This window comes from Apodemus sylvaticus, chromosome 12, assembly GCF_947179515.1.
Source record: "Apodemus sylvaticus chromosome 12, mApoSyl1.1, whole genome shotgun sequence".
Taxonomy (NCBI): Eukaryota; Metazoa; Chordata; class Mammalia; order Rodentia; family Muridae; genus Apodemus; species Apodemus sylvaticus.
Genome location: NC_067483.1, coordinates 90797663 through 90811709, shown reverse-complemented (window position 1 = coordinate 90811709; position 14047 = coordinate 90797663). Strand labels below are relative to the sequence as shown.

The 14047-nt window shown below is 40.3% G+C and overlaps 1 protein-coding gene across 1 annotated transcript in view; it reads right to left on the bottom strand.

Annotated features, from left to right (window-relative positions):
* The window catches only part of Aida (axin interactor, dorsalization associated), a 28934-nt gene extending 14924 nt beyond the window's left edge, over nucleotides 1–14010 (bottom strand). The window contains exons 1-4 of the mRNA XM_052200077.1: nucleotides 13792–14010; nucleotides 7124–7193; nucleotides 3939–3992; nucleotides 3498–3552 (exon numbers count right to left, since the gene is read on the bottom strand). Coding sequence (XP_052056037.1) covers nucleotides 3498–3552; nucleotides 3939–3992; nucleotides 7124–7193; nucleotides 13792–13901 — 289 coding nt within the window. The 5' untranslated portion in view covers nucleotides 13902–14010. The remainder of the gene's footprint in view (nucleotides 1–3497; nucleotides 3553–3938; nucleotides 3993–7123; nucleotides 7194–13791) is intronic.
* Nucleotides 14011–14047: the final 37 nt, after the last annotated feature.

Genomic DNA, 14047 nt, shown 5'->3' with positions numbered 1-14047 from the left:
AGGATGGGTTATTGGAAAGGAATTGTATAGGGTGGGGGAAATAGGTTGGAGTAAGCAATACATTCTGAAGAGTAAAACAAAAGTTACTAGAATTACTACAATTACAGACAGGAACTTCAAGAGATTAAAAAACTTCTAAGGAAAGCAGGGCAGTGGTGGCGCACGCCTGTAGTCCCAGCACTTGGGAGGCAGAGGCAGGCGGATTTCTGAGTTCGAGGCCAGTCTGCTCTACAAAGTGAGTTCCAGGACAGCCAGGACTACACAGAGAAACCCTGTCTCAAAAAAAAAAAAAAAAAAAAAAAAACTTCTAAGGAAAGAAAGCATTAGCAAAGTGAACCACCTCAGCCTGACACACTGAAAGCCGCTGTCATTACGCTCCCTCAGAAGGAGCATAATCAAGGGACAGAGTGACTAAGAATATTTCATCTCAAGTGCAGTCAAACACTAAGTTGCAGAAAAATATTTCTGATAATAATAACTCCTAGCTGCCCAACTTTGAGAAACTAAAAATTACGGAGCATGTCCTACTGAGGTAGAGGAGACATAGCTATTCCCCTCCCAGAAAAACAGCAGGTTAATCACCCAGCAATGTCAAGATGGGCCCAGCAGACAGCTCAGTGGGTAAATGTGCTTGCTCTAGGTCCACGGGTCTGAGTTTGATTCCTGGGACCCATATAGTGGAAGGAGAGAACCAATTCCTACAAGCTGTCCTGAAGTTATCCTCTGATGTCTACCCAGACGGTGAGCCTTCTACTCTTCCAGACAGGCAGATAGACAGACAGATATACAGATGGATAGGTATAGGATAAGATAGATATAAATAGCATAAGATAGACATACATAACTTTTTTAAAGTCAAGAAGTTCAAATGAAAGGCATTATATTAATTCAAAATATAATAAAATGATGGCAAAGGTAGTGGTAAAGTACTATAATTCCTGTACTTGGGAGGCTAAGGCAGGAGAGAATTGAGTTTCAGACAAGATTGGGCTACACAGCAAGGCCTTGTCATCTCACCAAAACAAAGCAAAATAAATCTAATATAAATCTTTAAAATACAAAACAAAAGCCTTTAAAAAAAAAAAAGCAAGAGGAACAACAGGGCACTCTTAGTTTAAGCCTCTACTGAGACATGAATCGATTGCATCTCAGCAGTCTGAAGTAGACAGAAAGTGATGGCGTTTAGGACTGACATATCCCAGACCCATTCCTAATATGTGCAAGCACAAGGGCACAGGCAAGGGTCAGAGCTGTCATTAGCAAGAGGCAACTGAGAGAATTTCTCCAAATGCCAAGTCATGCAACTGATAACTCTTACAAACAAATAAACAAAAACAAGAAAGAAAGAGAACAATCGAGAGAGAGAGAGATAGAGAGAAACAGAGAAAGAGAAGCAACTAATCAAAGTTCTTTGGGGGCACTAGGAGGAATTACAGAGGATGATTACAGCGAGGTACCAGGACACAGTGCACAGTCTTCATCAATTCCACCTAGCATAAGGTTCCCCACCTACCTACCCCTCCCCTATGCCTCTCCTGTAACACTAGAGGACTTGATCCCGTAAGCCACATCCCAGCCCTCTTAAACTGTTTTTTTTAGCAAATAAAATCCAAAATCCAAAAATCATAACTGAAAATAGTAATTGTAAGAAGCAGAATCCTACTTTTTTTTATCACTTGAGTTTCATTAAACTGAGACACCCTCATCCCGACGACAGCTGTGATCTTGCGCATTTGTCTGTTTGCTTCTTTGTGGCTCTGGGGGATGCCTGTCACATGCTGGGTATGTGTTCTACCAAGGAGAACACCAGCCTCAGAGTGACAATCTTCTTATTAAAGCCACCAATGTGTTTTTCTCTAAAATATCATATATATAGCCAGTGATGGAAGACTATATATGGTTCCATTTGCATAAAATGTTCAGAATAGACAAGTCTATAGACAAATTAAATTAGTGGTTGCCTAAAATTGGAAATTGGAGGTCAGGATTGGTAGGGAAATGAATGATGCTAGTGGGTACCGGGCTTCTATTGAGGGTGATGACAGCATCCTAAAACTGACTGTGGTGGTGGCTGCAATGTCAAGACAACACAAAGGAGGAAGTCTGTTTGTATGGTCCCTAAATATCATGTCAATGAAGCTACTAATAAAAACCTTACATAAAGTATTTGTTAATGCTTTTTAAAGAAATCCTAAAAGCTCTAGGCATGAGAAAACGTGGTCAGAAAAAATTAAAACTTTTTACATTATTTGAGTGGCATTCCTATATGTACTGAGTGCAGGTAAAAACTATTTAAGAATATAAAATTACAGTTTTTGTAACAAAAAGGTTTGGTCTGCATTACCTAAAGTACCCCAAACCATGACACAGTTCATCATAATTCTTGCCATATGCAGAAGGATCTTGCTCTGAAGAGATGAAATCTGATCAGCTAACAATTGTGGAAAAGCCACCAGAGTCACAGCAGATCTGTGTTCCTGTGTTCTCTGTGGCTTCTCTCTACCAACCGAAACAAAACAACAGAACCCTGATCCCTCTCAGTATAGACTCTGCAGTCCTTTCTGCCCGCTCCTTCCATTACAAGCATATTTCACTTCCTGAGTAACTTACATGTGTCTGCCTTTCTTAGACTTGCTGTGAACTGGGAACTGGCAGTTTGTGAAATTGATATGAACATTCTCTTCAGGTCTTTTGCCCTTCACCCGAGGTGTGGAGACACTCAAAGAATTGTACTAATACAAACTGTCCCCTGATCAGGTCCTGCCCAGCTACTAAGGGCTGTAGTCACTTCATCACATTCCTCAATTATACAGTGAGAGACTGTGACCACGGCAAGAGTCCTTCATGTTCTTAATGCTATGATTTTATGATCCCTACTTAGAAACAGACTGCTCTGAGAACTGTTCTTCCCCATTTACAAACACATCGAGCCATGCGATCCCGCCTCACTGGTGCTGGGTTACGGCTCACTGTCATGTTCACTCTGCCATACTGCAGACATCTCTAGAAAGCGAATATCCACCTGAACCAGTCAAAAAGAAAGGGGCGGGGGGGGGGGGGGGGGGTTTAGCAGCCTTTTGGGCAGCATCTTAACCACCAAAACATTTGAAGAAATTATTTCCTTCAGAAAGTTGTAAAGGAAGAGGGAAAAATAGACTCAGCAAAAGAGTATTTAATAGCAAGGCCCACAGCAGGGTACAGTTCCGTGCCATGGAGGATGGATGACATCATTACCCACAGCTTACATTTTTCCTCTGGCTCTGCTGTAAACACTTTCCCAAGAAACTAGTGTTATAAAAGACACCAAAACAAAATAAAGGCGAATATATATTTGCATCAAATTGTAACTACTACAAATATTGCAGGAACTTAAAAGGACTCAAAAGATGCTATATAACTAGATAGTAAGAGAAAATCACCTTGCTAAATAGTGTTGATATATACAATGAATTATTTCCCTAAAAGAGACCACAGGAGCATCAGAAGATAAAACTTACTTGGTTCTAGCTTCTTCAGGTCCTCCAGTTTAAACTCTTCTTGGGACTGTGTGGACTAAAGTTAAAATACGCACATTACATCTTTTTACTACAAAGATTTCACTGTACCCTATGTCTCTTACGTGGCAGAAACCAAATATTTAAAATTATTCAAAATCTATTCCTTGCTTTCAAAGTAAAAAATGAAAAGTGCCAAACTGGATTTTGTTTGCATTTTTGAAATATTCAGGCTAAATGTAATAGAAAAATTAAAGTTCTAACTTTGACTTCTATAGTTTAAAAAATATGAGTTAACTCATGTTAGTATGCATGTTACTGATAAACTCCCAAAATTGTAAAACTTATCTGAGATGCCACAGCTTTTGGCATGAGTGCCTAATGTTTCCACAGAACAATTATATTAGAAAGTTAAAAAACAAAAAAAACAAAAAACCTGTTTACCTGTAATGCTGCACTTCGCAATTCCAAACATGTTGCAATTTTGCCTATGGTTTTCTGTAGGAGAAAAACAAAAAGAAAGAACAACAACAACAAAAAGCACTGTAATATAAAATAAAATCAGGTACATTTTTTTTAACCAGTAAGAGGGTTCTAATATTTTTAAAAACAAATTAAACTTTATTTCTCTATAGCATTTCACAGCCTGGTACAGGCTGGTATGTAGCAAGTTCCAGCATAATCAGGGATACAAATGAGAACCTATCCAAACAAACAAACAATCTGATTGCCCATTAATATGTAAAATTTGAATGGTTTTCTGCATCAGTTAAATGTAAATAGCTGGGCATGGTGGCACGCCTTCAATCCCAGTACTCAGAGAATCAGAGTCAAGCAGATCTCAGTGAGCTCAAGACCAGCCTGGTCTACATAGAGTTTCAGGACAGCCGGGGCTACATAGATACCTGTTACAAAAATAAATAGATTTATTAATTAACTAATTAAGAATAAGTACAAATGTTCCAAAAAGAATGCCAATGAAAACTGCTCAGTTCCACTGGTCCTTCTAAGCTGTCTTATGTCTTCTCCAAAAAACCTAAAATTCACCAAAGGATTTAAAATTTCTGAAGTTATTAGTAGTATCCTAGCATAATGCAATTCTGACTGAAGCAAATCTAACTTATTTAAACACGTACTTAGTATTTATAATAAATGGTAAGGAGTTTTACAGTCAGATACACTTTAACAGGATATGAAATGGACACTAATGACTAGGCATAGCTCCTACTCTCAAAGAGCCCATCTCCTATGTGATGTAAAACACTGGCACAAGTCTGACAAGGCATGGGCACCATCGTCTGCACGCTCCAGCAAACAGAGCTTCCCAAGCCTTACAGAGGCACAGTGAGAGCCTCTGGGGAAACAAGGAGGGCTCTAAAACTATAGTTTAAGTCCTGAGCAGAAGGAAAGGCTTGAGAAAGTAAACTTATATATTTAGATATAACTTTTTACATATTAACAAAAAAACCCTAAGAGCTGGAGAGATGGCAGTTAGAGTACTGGTTGCTCTTGCAGAGGACTTGGGTTCAAGGCTCATCAAGAACTTGGCAGCTCATAACCATCTGTACCCTCAGATGCAGAGATCCAATACCCTCCTCTGACTTCTGTGGGTACCAGACATGTAAGTGGTAGACAGATAGACATACATACAGGCAAAACATCCATACAAAATATTATTTTTTAAAGATTTTGAAAAGAATTCTATTTGCACTGAGATATATTCATGCATTATGTAAACCTCTCTTGGCTTCTATGGGCACCAGGCATGCAAGTAGTATATAAACATACATACAGGCGAAACACACACAAAAAATTAAACAGCTTTAAAAAGTTTTTTTTTTAAAATTCTATTTGTACTGAGATATATCAATACTCTAGGTATTTTCAGATGACAGCATCCATATCTTTTTCTTGTTCCCTCCTTCCCGAGGGCCTACTGTTTAACTGGTGTTTTTGTTTGTTTGTTTTTTAATTACAGAATCTATTTAATGTAATACACTTTAACACCTACGATAAAAATGTAGTTTAATAGCTGGGAGTTCACTAATAAACTCTTAAATGTAAACTTTTCTTCCTGTAGAACCCAGAGCTTTTTATACAGAAATGCACTGCACTATAGCACTATAGGCGCTGTTCACAACTAGTTTAAGAAATGTTACCTAACCGCAGTTGCTCTTGAGGTCAAAATGATGTGCTCTACTGAAACCATGCAGAAACACAATTAAATAACTTGAGTCTAGACATGTCAGAGTCCAAATACAGTAAGACTGAGCACTGAGGAGCCAGATGGCCCAGGGACAGAAGGATAACCATGTTTGCTGTGCAAGCCTGCTAACACAAGAGGTGAGGGCAGAAAGAGAGAACCGACTCCTGAAGACTGTTCTCTCACACACACCTTAATAATAATTAAAAAAAAAAAAAAAAGCAGCAGCCAGGCAATGGTAGCACATGCCTTCAATTCCAGTGCTCAGGAGGCAGAGGCAGGTGGATCTCTGAGTTCAAGGCCAGCCTTGTCTACAGAGTGAGTTCTAGGACAGCTGGGGCTACACAGAGAAAGCTTGCCTTAAAACCTTCCCTCACCCCTACCCAGCTTTAAAAAAAAGGAAAACAAAAAAAGACTAAGCACTGAAGATAAGTTAAGTCTAACTTTAGACTTAAATTATTAGCACTCACTCAAAAACTAATTGTACATCATACAGTATAGAAAATCTAAGTAAAATGCTATTTTACTTTGCCATTGCCTAGGGAAATTGATAGCTCAAAAGATCATCATAAAATAAAAACAAAAACACAGTAATTGTACAATAATGTATTCAATTTATATAAGAAAAATTAAAAATATATAAAGAATATAGTCTCACCTAATCTTGACTTAATTTTTTAATATTTAAGCAACTAATCATCTTCTGCATCTTGTCTAGCTTGGGGGAGGAGAGTATGAAGAGATGCAGGTAGAGAAAAGGACAGAGATATACAACAAGCATATAGTACTGAGTTCTCATTACCACTTAAATTTGACTCAAAACAGGAAAGCTTTCTAAGTATCATGAGTCAGGGTGTTCTGTGTAGAAACTTACATGGAAAACCTACTACTCCAAGTAGGGAATTCAATGGAATGAAGCACTTGGCAGCTTTCCGCTGGCTCTTACAATCAGTTGTTACAATAACAAGACTACTGAGAACTAAAATGAATGCTCAGTAAACTAACCACGAACAGGCTCAAGTAAGAATCCTAAGTTTTCCAGGCATGGTGGTACAGGACTTTAATCCTAGCACTCCTGGGGCAGAGGCAGAAGAAATGCTGTGAGTTCAAGACCATCATGGTCTATACAGTGAGTTCCAAGATAGCAGGATTACATAGTGAGAGACCTTGTCTCAAAAACAACGACAAAACCCCACCAAAAAAGGACATGGCAAAATGGACGAGGGAAAGTCCATGATGCCCCAGCCCCACACGAAGAACTAAGGCAACTAAGGAATACTGAGAACTGGGTAGTCTTGCCCAGGGAGGAGCACACCAGCTGGTTATCCACTAGCAAATGGTTAGCCCTGAGAACATACAGTATCAGTATAGCCCTTTCCTTATCAGTGGGAATCACATGTCCTAGAATCACATTATTTTATGGTACCTTTTGTTCCTCTGTGAATTCAGAATTATTGTGTTGAGCTTGGGCCTCCTTCTGTAAGTGTCTTGCTAATCTGTAAGAAGAAAACATTGTTTAGAAATGAAAGCAAGCAAGCTATCTCAGCAGCAACAGGATGATACAGCTCAATCTTTTAAATACAGCAAAGCACAATCTTTGTTGAAATGTCAGTCTCTCACCCTTAGACACAAACTCAAATACACTACAATACATTTCACTGGGCAGAATGGAGCTAAGATAGTAAAGTAAAATCTATGGCTGAGGAGGGTCTCGTGGAACATCAATTCCAGCTTTCCTTAGCATGAACGGTTTCTTCCCCAACTAACCAGAGGCAGTTATCGAGATTCTGTTTAGTCTTTGCAACTGAACACCAATAGCTGTAGTGACTAGAGACACTTTACCAATATATTATCAACTTGCTGACTAGTCCAAATCCAAATCTATGACAAACTACAAATACTTTATCAAAATCTACTTGTGAAAGTACTTGCTTTGGGGGGAAAAAAATCCCATCATTCAAAAACAAAAATCACTCATTACCCAATTATCATTATACTGTAAAAACAGCAGCTATGGGCTGGGGAGAGGACTTCCATGAAGTCTCATGATCCAAACTCGATCCCCAAGGACCAAATGAACCAACTTTCCCACACTGTCCTCTGACCTCCACACACATGGTATACACATGCCTTCAAATAGCAGGTAGGCCTTCTGAGTGTTTTCAAGGTTGGATCAATGTTACTACTCTATTTGTTAAAGAGTATAACAAAAATGACTGACATTTAACATATACAGAGAGAGAGAGAGAGAGAGAGAGAGAGAGAGAGAGGAAAAGGAAGGTAAAAAACAAAAAGAGAAAGAGACCGAGAAAGAGCAAGAGAGACTGTCCAGTTTGTGGAAAATGAGAGTAAGGATTTTTCTTGAAAGATGTAAAAAACGGCCAATAAGAACAAGAAGAAATCCATGCACTAGTCATAGAAAAGGCATAACAAATGACAGGTAACTTTTCCCACCCAGAGATGAATCCACATGATTTAAAAAATAAAGCAAAAGGAGAAAATAACAGGTATTGGTTCAGGACCCTCATTCACAGCTGATAAAAAAACAGAAAATAGTACCAATTGTATAAAAAGGTTGGTGGTTTGCCAAATTAACTACAGACTTACTGCATGACCTAGCAATTTTAAACTAGTAAACTAGCAGGTATACATCCCCAAAAATTCAAAATATATGTTTACATGGAATATGTTTTTGGTTTTTTTTTTAGTTTTGTTTTGTTTGTTTTTTGTTTTGGTTTGGTTTTGGTTTTTTGGATTTGGTTTTTTCGAGACAGGGTTTCTCTGTATAGCCCTGGCTGTTCTGGAACTCACTCTGTAGACCAGGCTGGCCTCGAACTCAGAAATCCACCTGCCTCTGCCTCCCAGAGTGCTGGGATTACAGGTGTGTGCCATCACCGCCTGGCTAGAATATGTTTGCACACACATGCACTATTCACAACCGAAAAGAAGACACTAAAATGTTCAATGACAAATGAGTGAATAAATGAAATGTAGGCCGTCCACTCAATGAAGGGTTTGCCACTCAGGCTGGAAAACAGCTCAGCAGTTACAGGTTACTCTTGCAGAGGAGCCAGGTTCAATCCCTAGCACCTACTTGGCAATTCACAACGATCATCATCTCCAGTCCTAAGGGATAAGCAACCCTCTTCCTGACCTCTGTGGATACCAGGCACACATGTAGTACACACAGACACATATAATTAGAACACCTACACACATAAAACATTTTTAATAAGAAATATTATTCGACCAAAAGAAAGAATGAAATTAAAATACCATGCTATTATGTGAACTTAAGAAATTCTATGCTAGCCAGGCAGTGGTGGTGCACGCCTTTAATCCCAGCACTTGGGAGGCAGAGGCAAAGGCAGGCGGATATCTGAGTTTGAGGCCAGCCTGGTCTATAGAGTGAACTCCAGGAAAGCCAGGGCTATATAAAGAAACCCTGTCTCGGGAAAAAAAAAAAAAAAAAAAAAAAAAAACTCAAATCCAAAAAACCAAAAAAAAAAAAAAAAAAAAAAAAAAAAAAAAAAATCTATGCTAAACGAAAGAGGCCAAATTAAAAGACTATGGTTCCATGCACATGAGAAGTCCAGAATAACAAACTCATTGAGACAAGAAAATAATTAGTAGCCACTTCTACATATTTATTTCCTCCCAAAGCTTTTCCCTAAAGTGTTAGTCATAAACTTTCATTAACTTAATACGAGACAAGATATATGGAAAAACTAATATGGCCATTTTTCTTGCTCGGGGAACCCTCATAACTTTATATGCAAAACAGTTCAATATTTAAAAACAGGCAAAAGATCTGGATGGTACACAAAGACTTCCAGAGAGAAAACGAACATGAAAAGGTACTCTACAGTATTAGTCATTTGTGTAATGTAAATCAAAACCACAGTGAGGTATGCTACACACCCTCTACAAGAGCTGTAATTAGACAATAACAAATGCTAGGTATGTGGAAAAAATGAAACTTCCTATGTGGCAGAAATATGAAATGATATCCCTACTTTGGACAATAACTTGGCAGGATTCTTAAGTCACATATTTAGCATAAGGTCCAGCAATTCTACTTATTGGTATCTATCTTCATGAAAGGAATAAAAACGCATGTTCATAAGGAATTACATGGGCTGGAGAGATGGCCCAGGGGTTAAGAGTGTTTACTGCTCTTCAGGATTCAAGCTTGGTTCCTAACACCCATGCTAGGCAGCTCAGAGCAACCTGTAACTCCAACTCCAGGAGATCCAGATTTCTGCTCTCCAAACTTCAGGCCCCTGTACACACTTGTGCACACACCCCATAATTAAAAATAAAATATATAATTTTGAAAAAGAATTGTGTGGAAATGTCTAGGGCAGCACTGCTGATAATAATCAAAACTTGAATGTCCACTAGTGCATGGCCACCCAAAACACAGTGCACTTATACACCCGAACAAAAGACATGAAACATTCTAAATTAATCTTAAAGATTATGCTAAGTAAGCCATTACAAAACTGAGTTAGGTGATTATTACACGAAATGTCCAGAAAAGACAACGTTGTGAAGACAGACCATAGATAAGCAGCTATTAGGGACTCAGGATGCAGTATAAATGCAAATGAGCACAAGGAGCCTTTGGGAGGAGATGAAAATGTTCTAAATGCAGGGTAGTGACAGCTCCACAAGCTGGTAAATTTAACTTAAAAAAAAAAATCATTACATTATACATGTAAAATGTGCCAGTCTTGTGTTATACAAGTTATGTCTCAATAGTTTTTAGTTATTGGTGATGGTGTTTTATGTTTTGAGACAAGGTCTCAACTATACAGCCCTCCCTGGGTGGCCTGGAACTCGTTGTGTAGAAAAACGCTAATCTCATAACTTACTCACCTTTCCTCCCAAGTGCTAAAATTTAAAACAAACAAACATTTTTAAAAGCCTAGGCAAAAATACATACATACATACATACATACATACATACGTGCATGTGTACCTATGTGTATGAGTGAGTGAGTGTGTGTGTGTGTGTGTGTGAGAGAGAGAGAGAGAGAGAGAGAGAGAGAATATGTGTACCCAACTTTCATGTGAATGCAATTCTAAAAACAAATGAGACCTGATTCTGTGCACTAAAGGAAAACCTACATGTTCTGGATAATTATATGAACAAATGAGTTAATTATTAGTAATGATTAAAAAAAAGCTAGTCCAATATTCTTCTCTAGGGACTGGAGAGATGGTTCACAGTTAAGAGCACTAGGTGCACAATCCTGACATCCAGGGTTTGGACCCTGGCAGCCACATAACTGGCCGAGTATCCCTAGCACACCTGTAAAGCCAGCTCTGAGGAGGCAGAGACAGGTGCACCGCTGAGGCATGCTAGCTTCCACCCCAGCAGAGAACATTCAGGGAGAGATGTTCCCTCAGCAGGAAAGTAGAGTGACAGAGCGTGTCCACTGCACATGCATAACTCACATAAATGCAAAGCAAACTATGTCACTCTACAAAGGTGCCCATGGTAAAACAGGACTGCTCTCGGGAAGTGTCTAAGTACACTTCAAGCCCATATGTGACTGACAGGAACCTTATCATCTCTATAGACAGAAATTAGTGCCTTAACTATCTATAGCGAAAAACTAGGTTTTCTCTCCACCAGTTCCAGGCAGATATTTTGCAAATAAAAGAAAAATTAGTGAGAACAGACAGGTGAGATGACTCAATAGATAAAGCTGCCAAGTCTGATTACCTGAGTCAATCCCTGGGATAGACATGACCTCCACATATGAGCACTGGGCACACACGTGATGTGCAAAAATATATCCAGCCAAACCACTCATACACATAAAGGAAGTTTAAAAACAAAACATAGTATTCTTAAATTGAGAGTACATAAACAATCCCTCCAACATGTCTTCCATAAACCAGCCTCTATATAGTGGATGACTCTGAAGACAGTATGGCCACCCAATCAAAAGGCCTAATTATCGTAGGCCTCTCCCTTCATTCTTAGTATCTGGCCAGTGACTACTTGTTCACATTATCATGATCATCAACTGGCCTCCTTGGCTTCTGTCTTTCCTCCTAAAGAGTGTATTTAAAAAAAAAAAAAATGAGAAAAGGCAACGTGTTCCTATTTCTGGTAAATTAGAAAGATGTAAATTCTTGGCTTCATTTACCTGAAGCCTGAATGTTACAAAGTTTAACACAATGGCCACATTTCTACTGAAATCTGGCAGTGTAGTTTTATAGTAACTGGAAGAGACTCTGCAGCTCTCTAGTACAGTGGTCAGTGTGGAGACAACAAAGGATTTGCATGTGCCTGTTACTCATTCCCACTAAGCAGCCTGCATATTCAATTTTCCTTTGTAATTTCAATTAGACATGGTATTCTTCACTCTACACTGGGAGGTCTGCTGCCCAGTACCAACAGCTGCTAGGTCCCACTGAGTCACAAGTGAGAGGTGGCCTTGCACTTCAGTGTATGACTTCATTACTACAGAGGGTGATACACTCAGATGCCCATCGGCTAACTGATCAAGGTATAGAAGGGTACGTTATACAACTATGGAGGAAATCTTGACATTTGTCTGTTTATTTACAGAATTTCTCTATCATTGTCTTATCAAACAAAACACTTTATTATTAACTCATATACCAGCAAAGGGGCACAAGAATTATAAAAACAAAACCAAACAAAACCCAAACAACCCTCCTCCTGCCCCCAGATTTCAAAGGTATCGTGTTGTGAGCCCAGTTTTCTAATTTTCTAAAAAGAAAAAGACTTCTATCCCTAGTGGGCAGCTACAAAAACAAATAAAATCATATGAGGATCCATAATATATGTTAGTAGTTGTCTGACATAAGAAAATACCCAGAAGACTGGGTTTTTTAATCTATAGACTACTCTTGTTAGTTAAGATGGACAGAGAATATCTATATATCCCAATTATCTTACAGACTAGACAAGTAGCTATTGTAGGACTAGGGGTTTTGTACTAATCCTGTATTCTTTCCAGAAAGGGAGCTGAGAATGGTTTCAGATTGGGAAACCTCCAATAACTTACTTTAAAAACCGAAAATTAATGGTAACAGCTTGTTACCTGGTCTGGTAACAGCAGTAGCATTTTAATGGTCCGTTACTTTTAGTAGGAAGTCCAAGAAAATAAGTAAGATGTTTATACAATTTTGATTTTTTTTTTTTTAATTGTAAGGGCATCCCTAAAGCTTTAGTGTGAGGCAACAGAAAGAGAAAATGAGACTCAGGTGGGTGAAGGAAACCAGTCCTCACATGTACCCTGAGGCTATCTATACATTGTACACAGGAAAAGGGGGAGGGACCCAAAGAGGGAGTGGCGGCTTCTGTGCCTGGTCTATTAATTCACATTTTGCTCCCCTCTATTCATATCCTGCAGGGACTCCACCCAAAGCAGTCAAGCGAGAGGGTGGGTGGGACTCACAGGCTAGCAAATAACAGTCCCAGAAATCGAAAACGAAATCGAGTTGGAATCGAGAAAACACTGCTCATCAGAAAGGGGTGGAGAAGGAGCAAGAGTGTATCGAATAGGGACTCTCCTCTTGGCAGAAGAGGGATCCCTGGCCCTTCCCGGGGGCAACCTCTACTCCCGCGCTAGCACATCCTTCCTCTCCTACACGTGGAGAGTGGAAGACACACACGCAGAACAAGGCCACTCATGCCCGGAACGTGGGCGGAGAGCACAGAAGTATTCCCTAGGGATTTTCAAAGACAGATTTTTTTTTTCCCTGAAGGGGTGGCAACCTGGGAGAGGCGACTGGAAGGAAAGGAGACTGCCTTCAATGCCCAGGACCCGTGAGAAGCTTGATGGAAATAAGGAGAGAGCCAGTTAGAGCCCCAGCTACCTGTTGAATGGGCCTGGCCCTGTGCAGGAGGAGGAGGATGCAAGAGCTTCCCCAGAGGGCGGGCGGGTGGTCCCTAGGAGCCTGAGCCGGGCCCGTTGGAATTTCAGCCCTGGTGCTTGCGGGGGCCCCACCCCAAGACGCTTGCTCTGCGGGACCCGGGGATGCGAGACCCGGGCAGAAACAAGGGGAGGCGACCTGCCAGGCCAGCTCCCGCGTTTAGTCACTCACATCTGATACTCGTCTATCGCCTCCACCAGCTGGCCCCAAGAGTCGAAGTCGGCGCCTCTCCTAAGACTGGCGCCCCAGCGCTGCAGCAGACTCCGGGTCACCTCCGACATGGCCGGTCCCCGCCCCGGCCCCCTCCCGCCCCTACCCCAGCAAGGCCAGGCTCTAGGGCGCCATCCTCCCCGGGCTCGGCCCTGACATTAACAGGGCCAGGAGGAACCGCTAAGGCCACCACCGCCACCCGCCGAGGAGCCGCCCA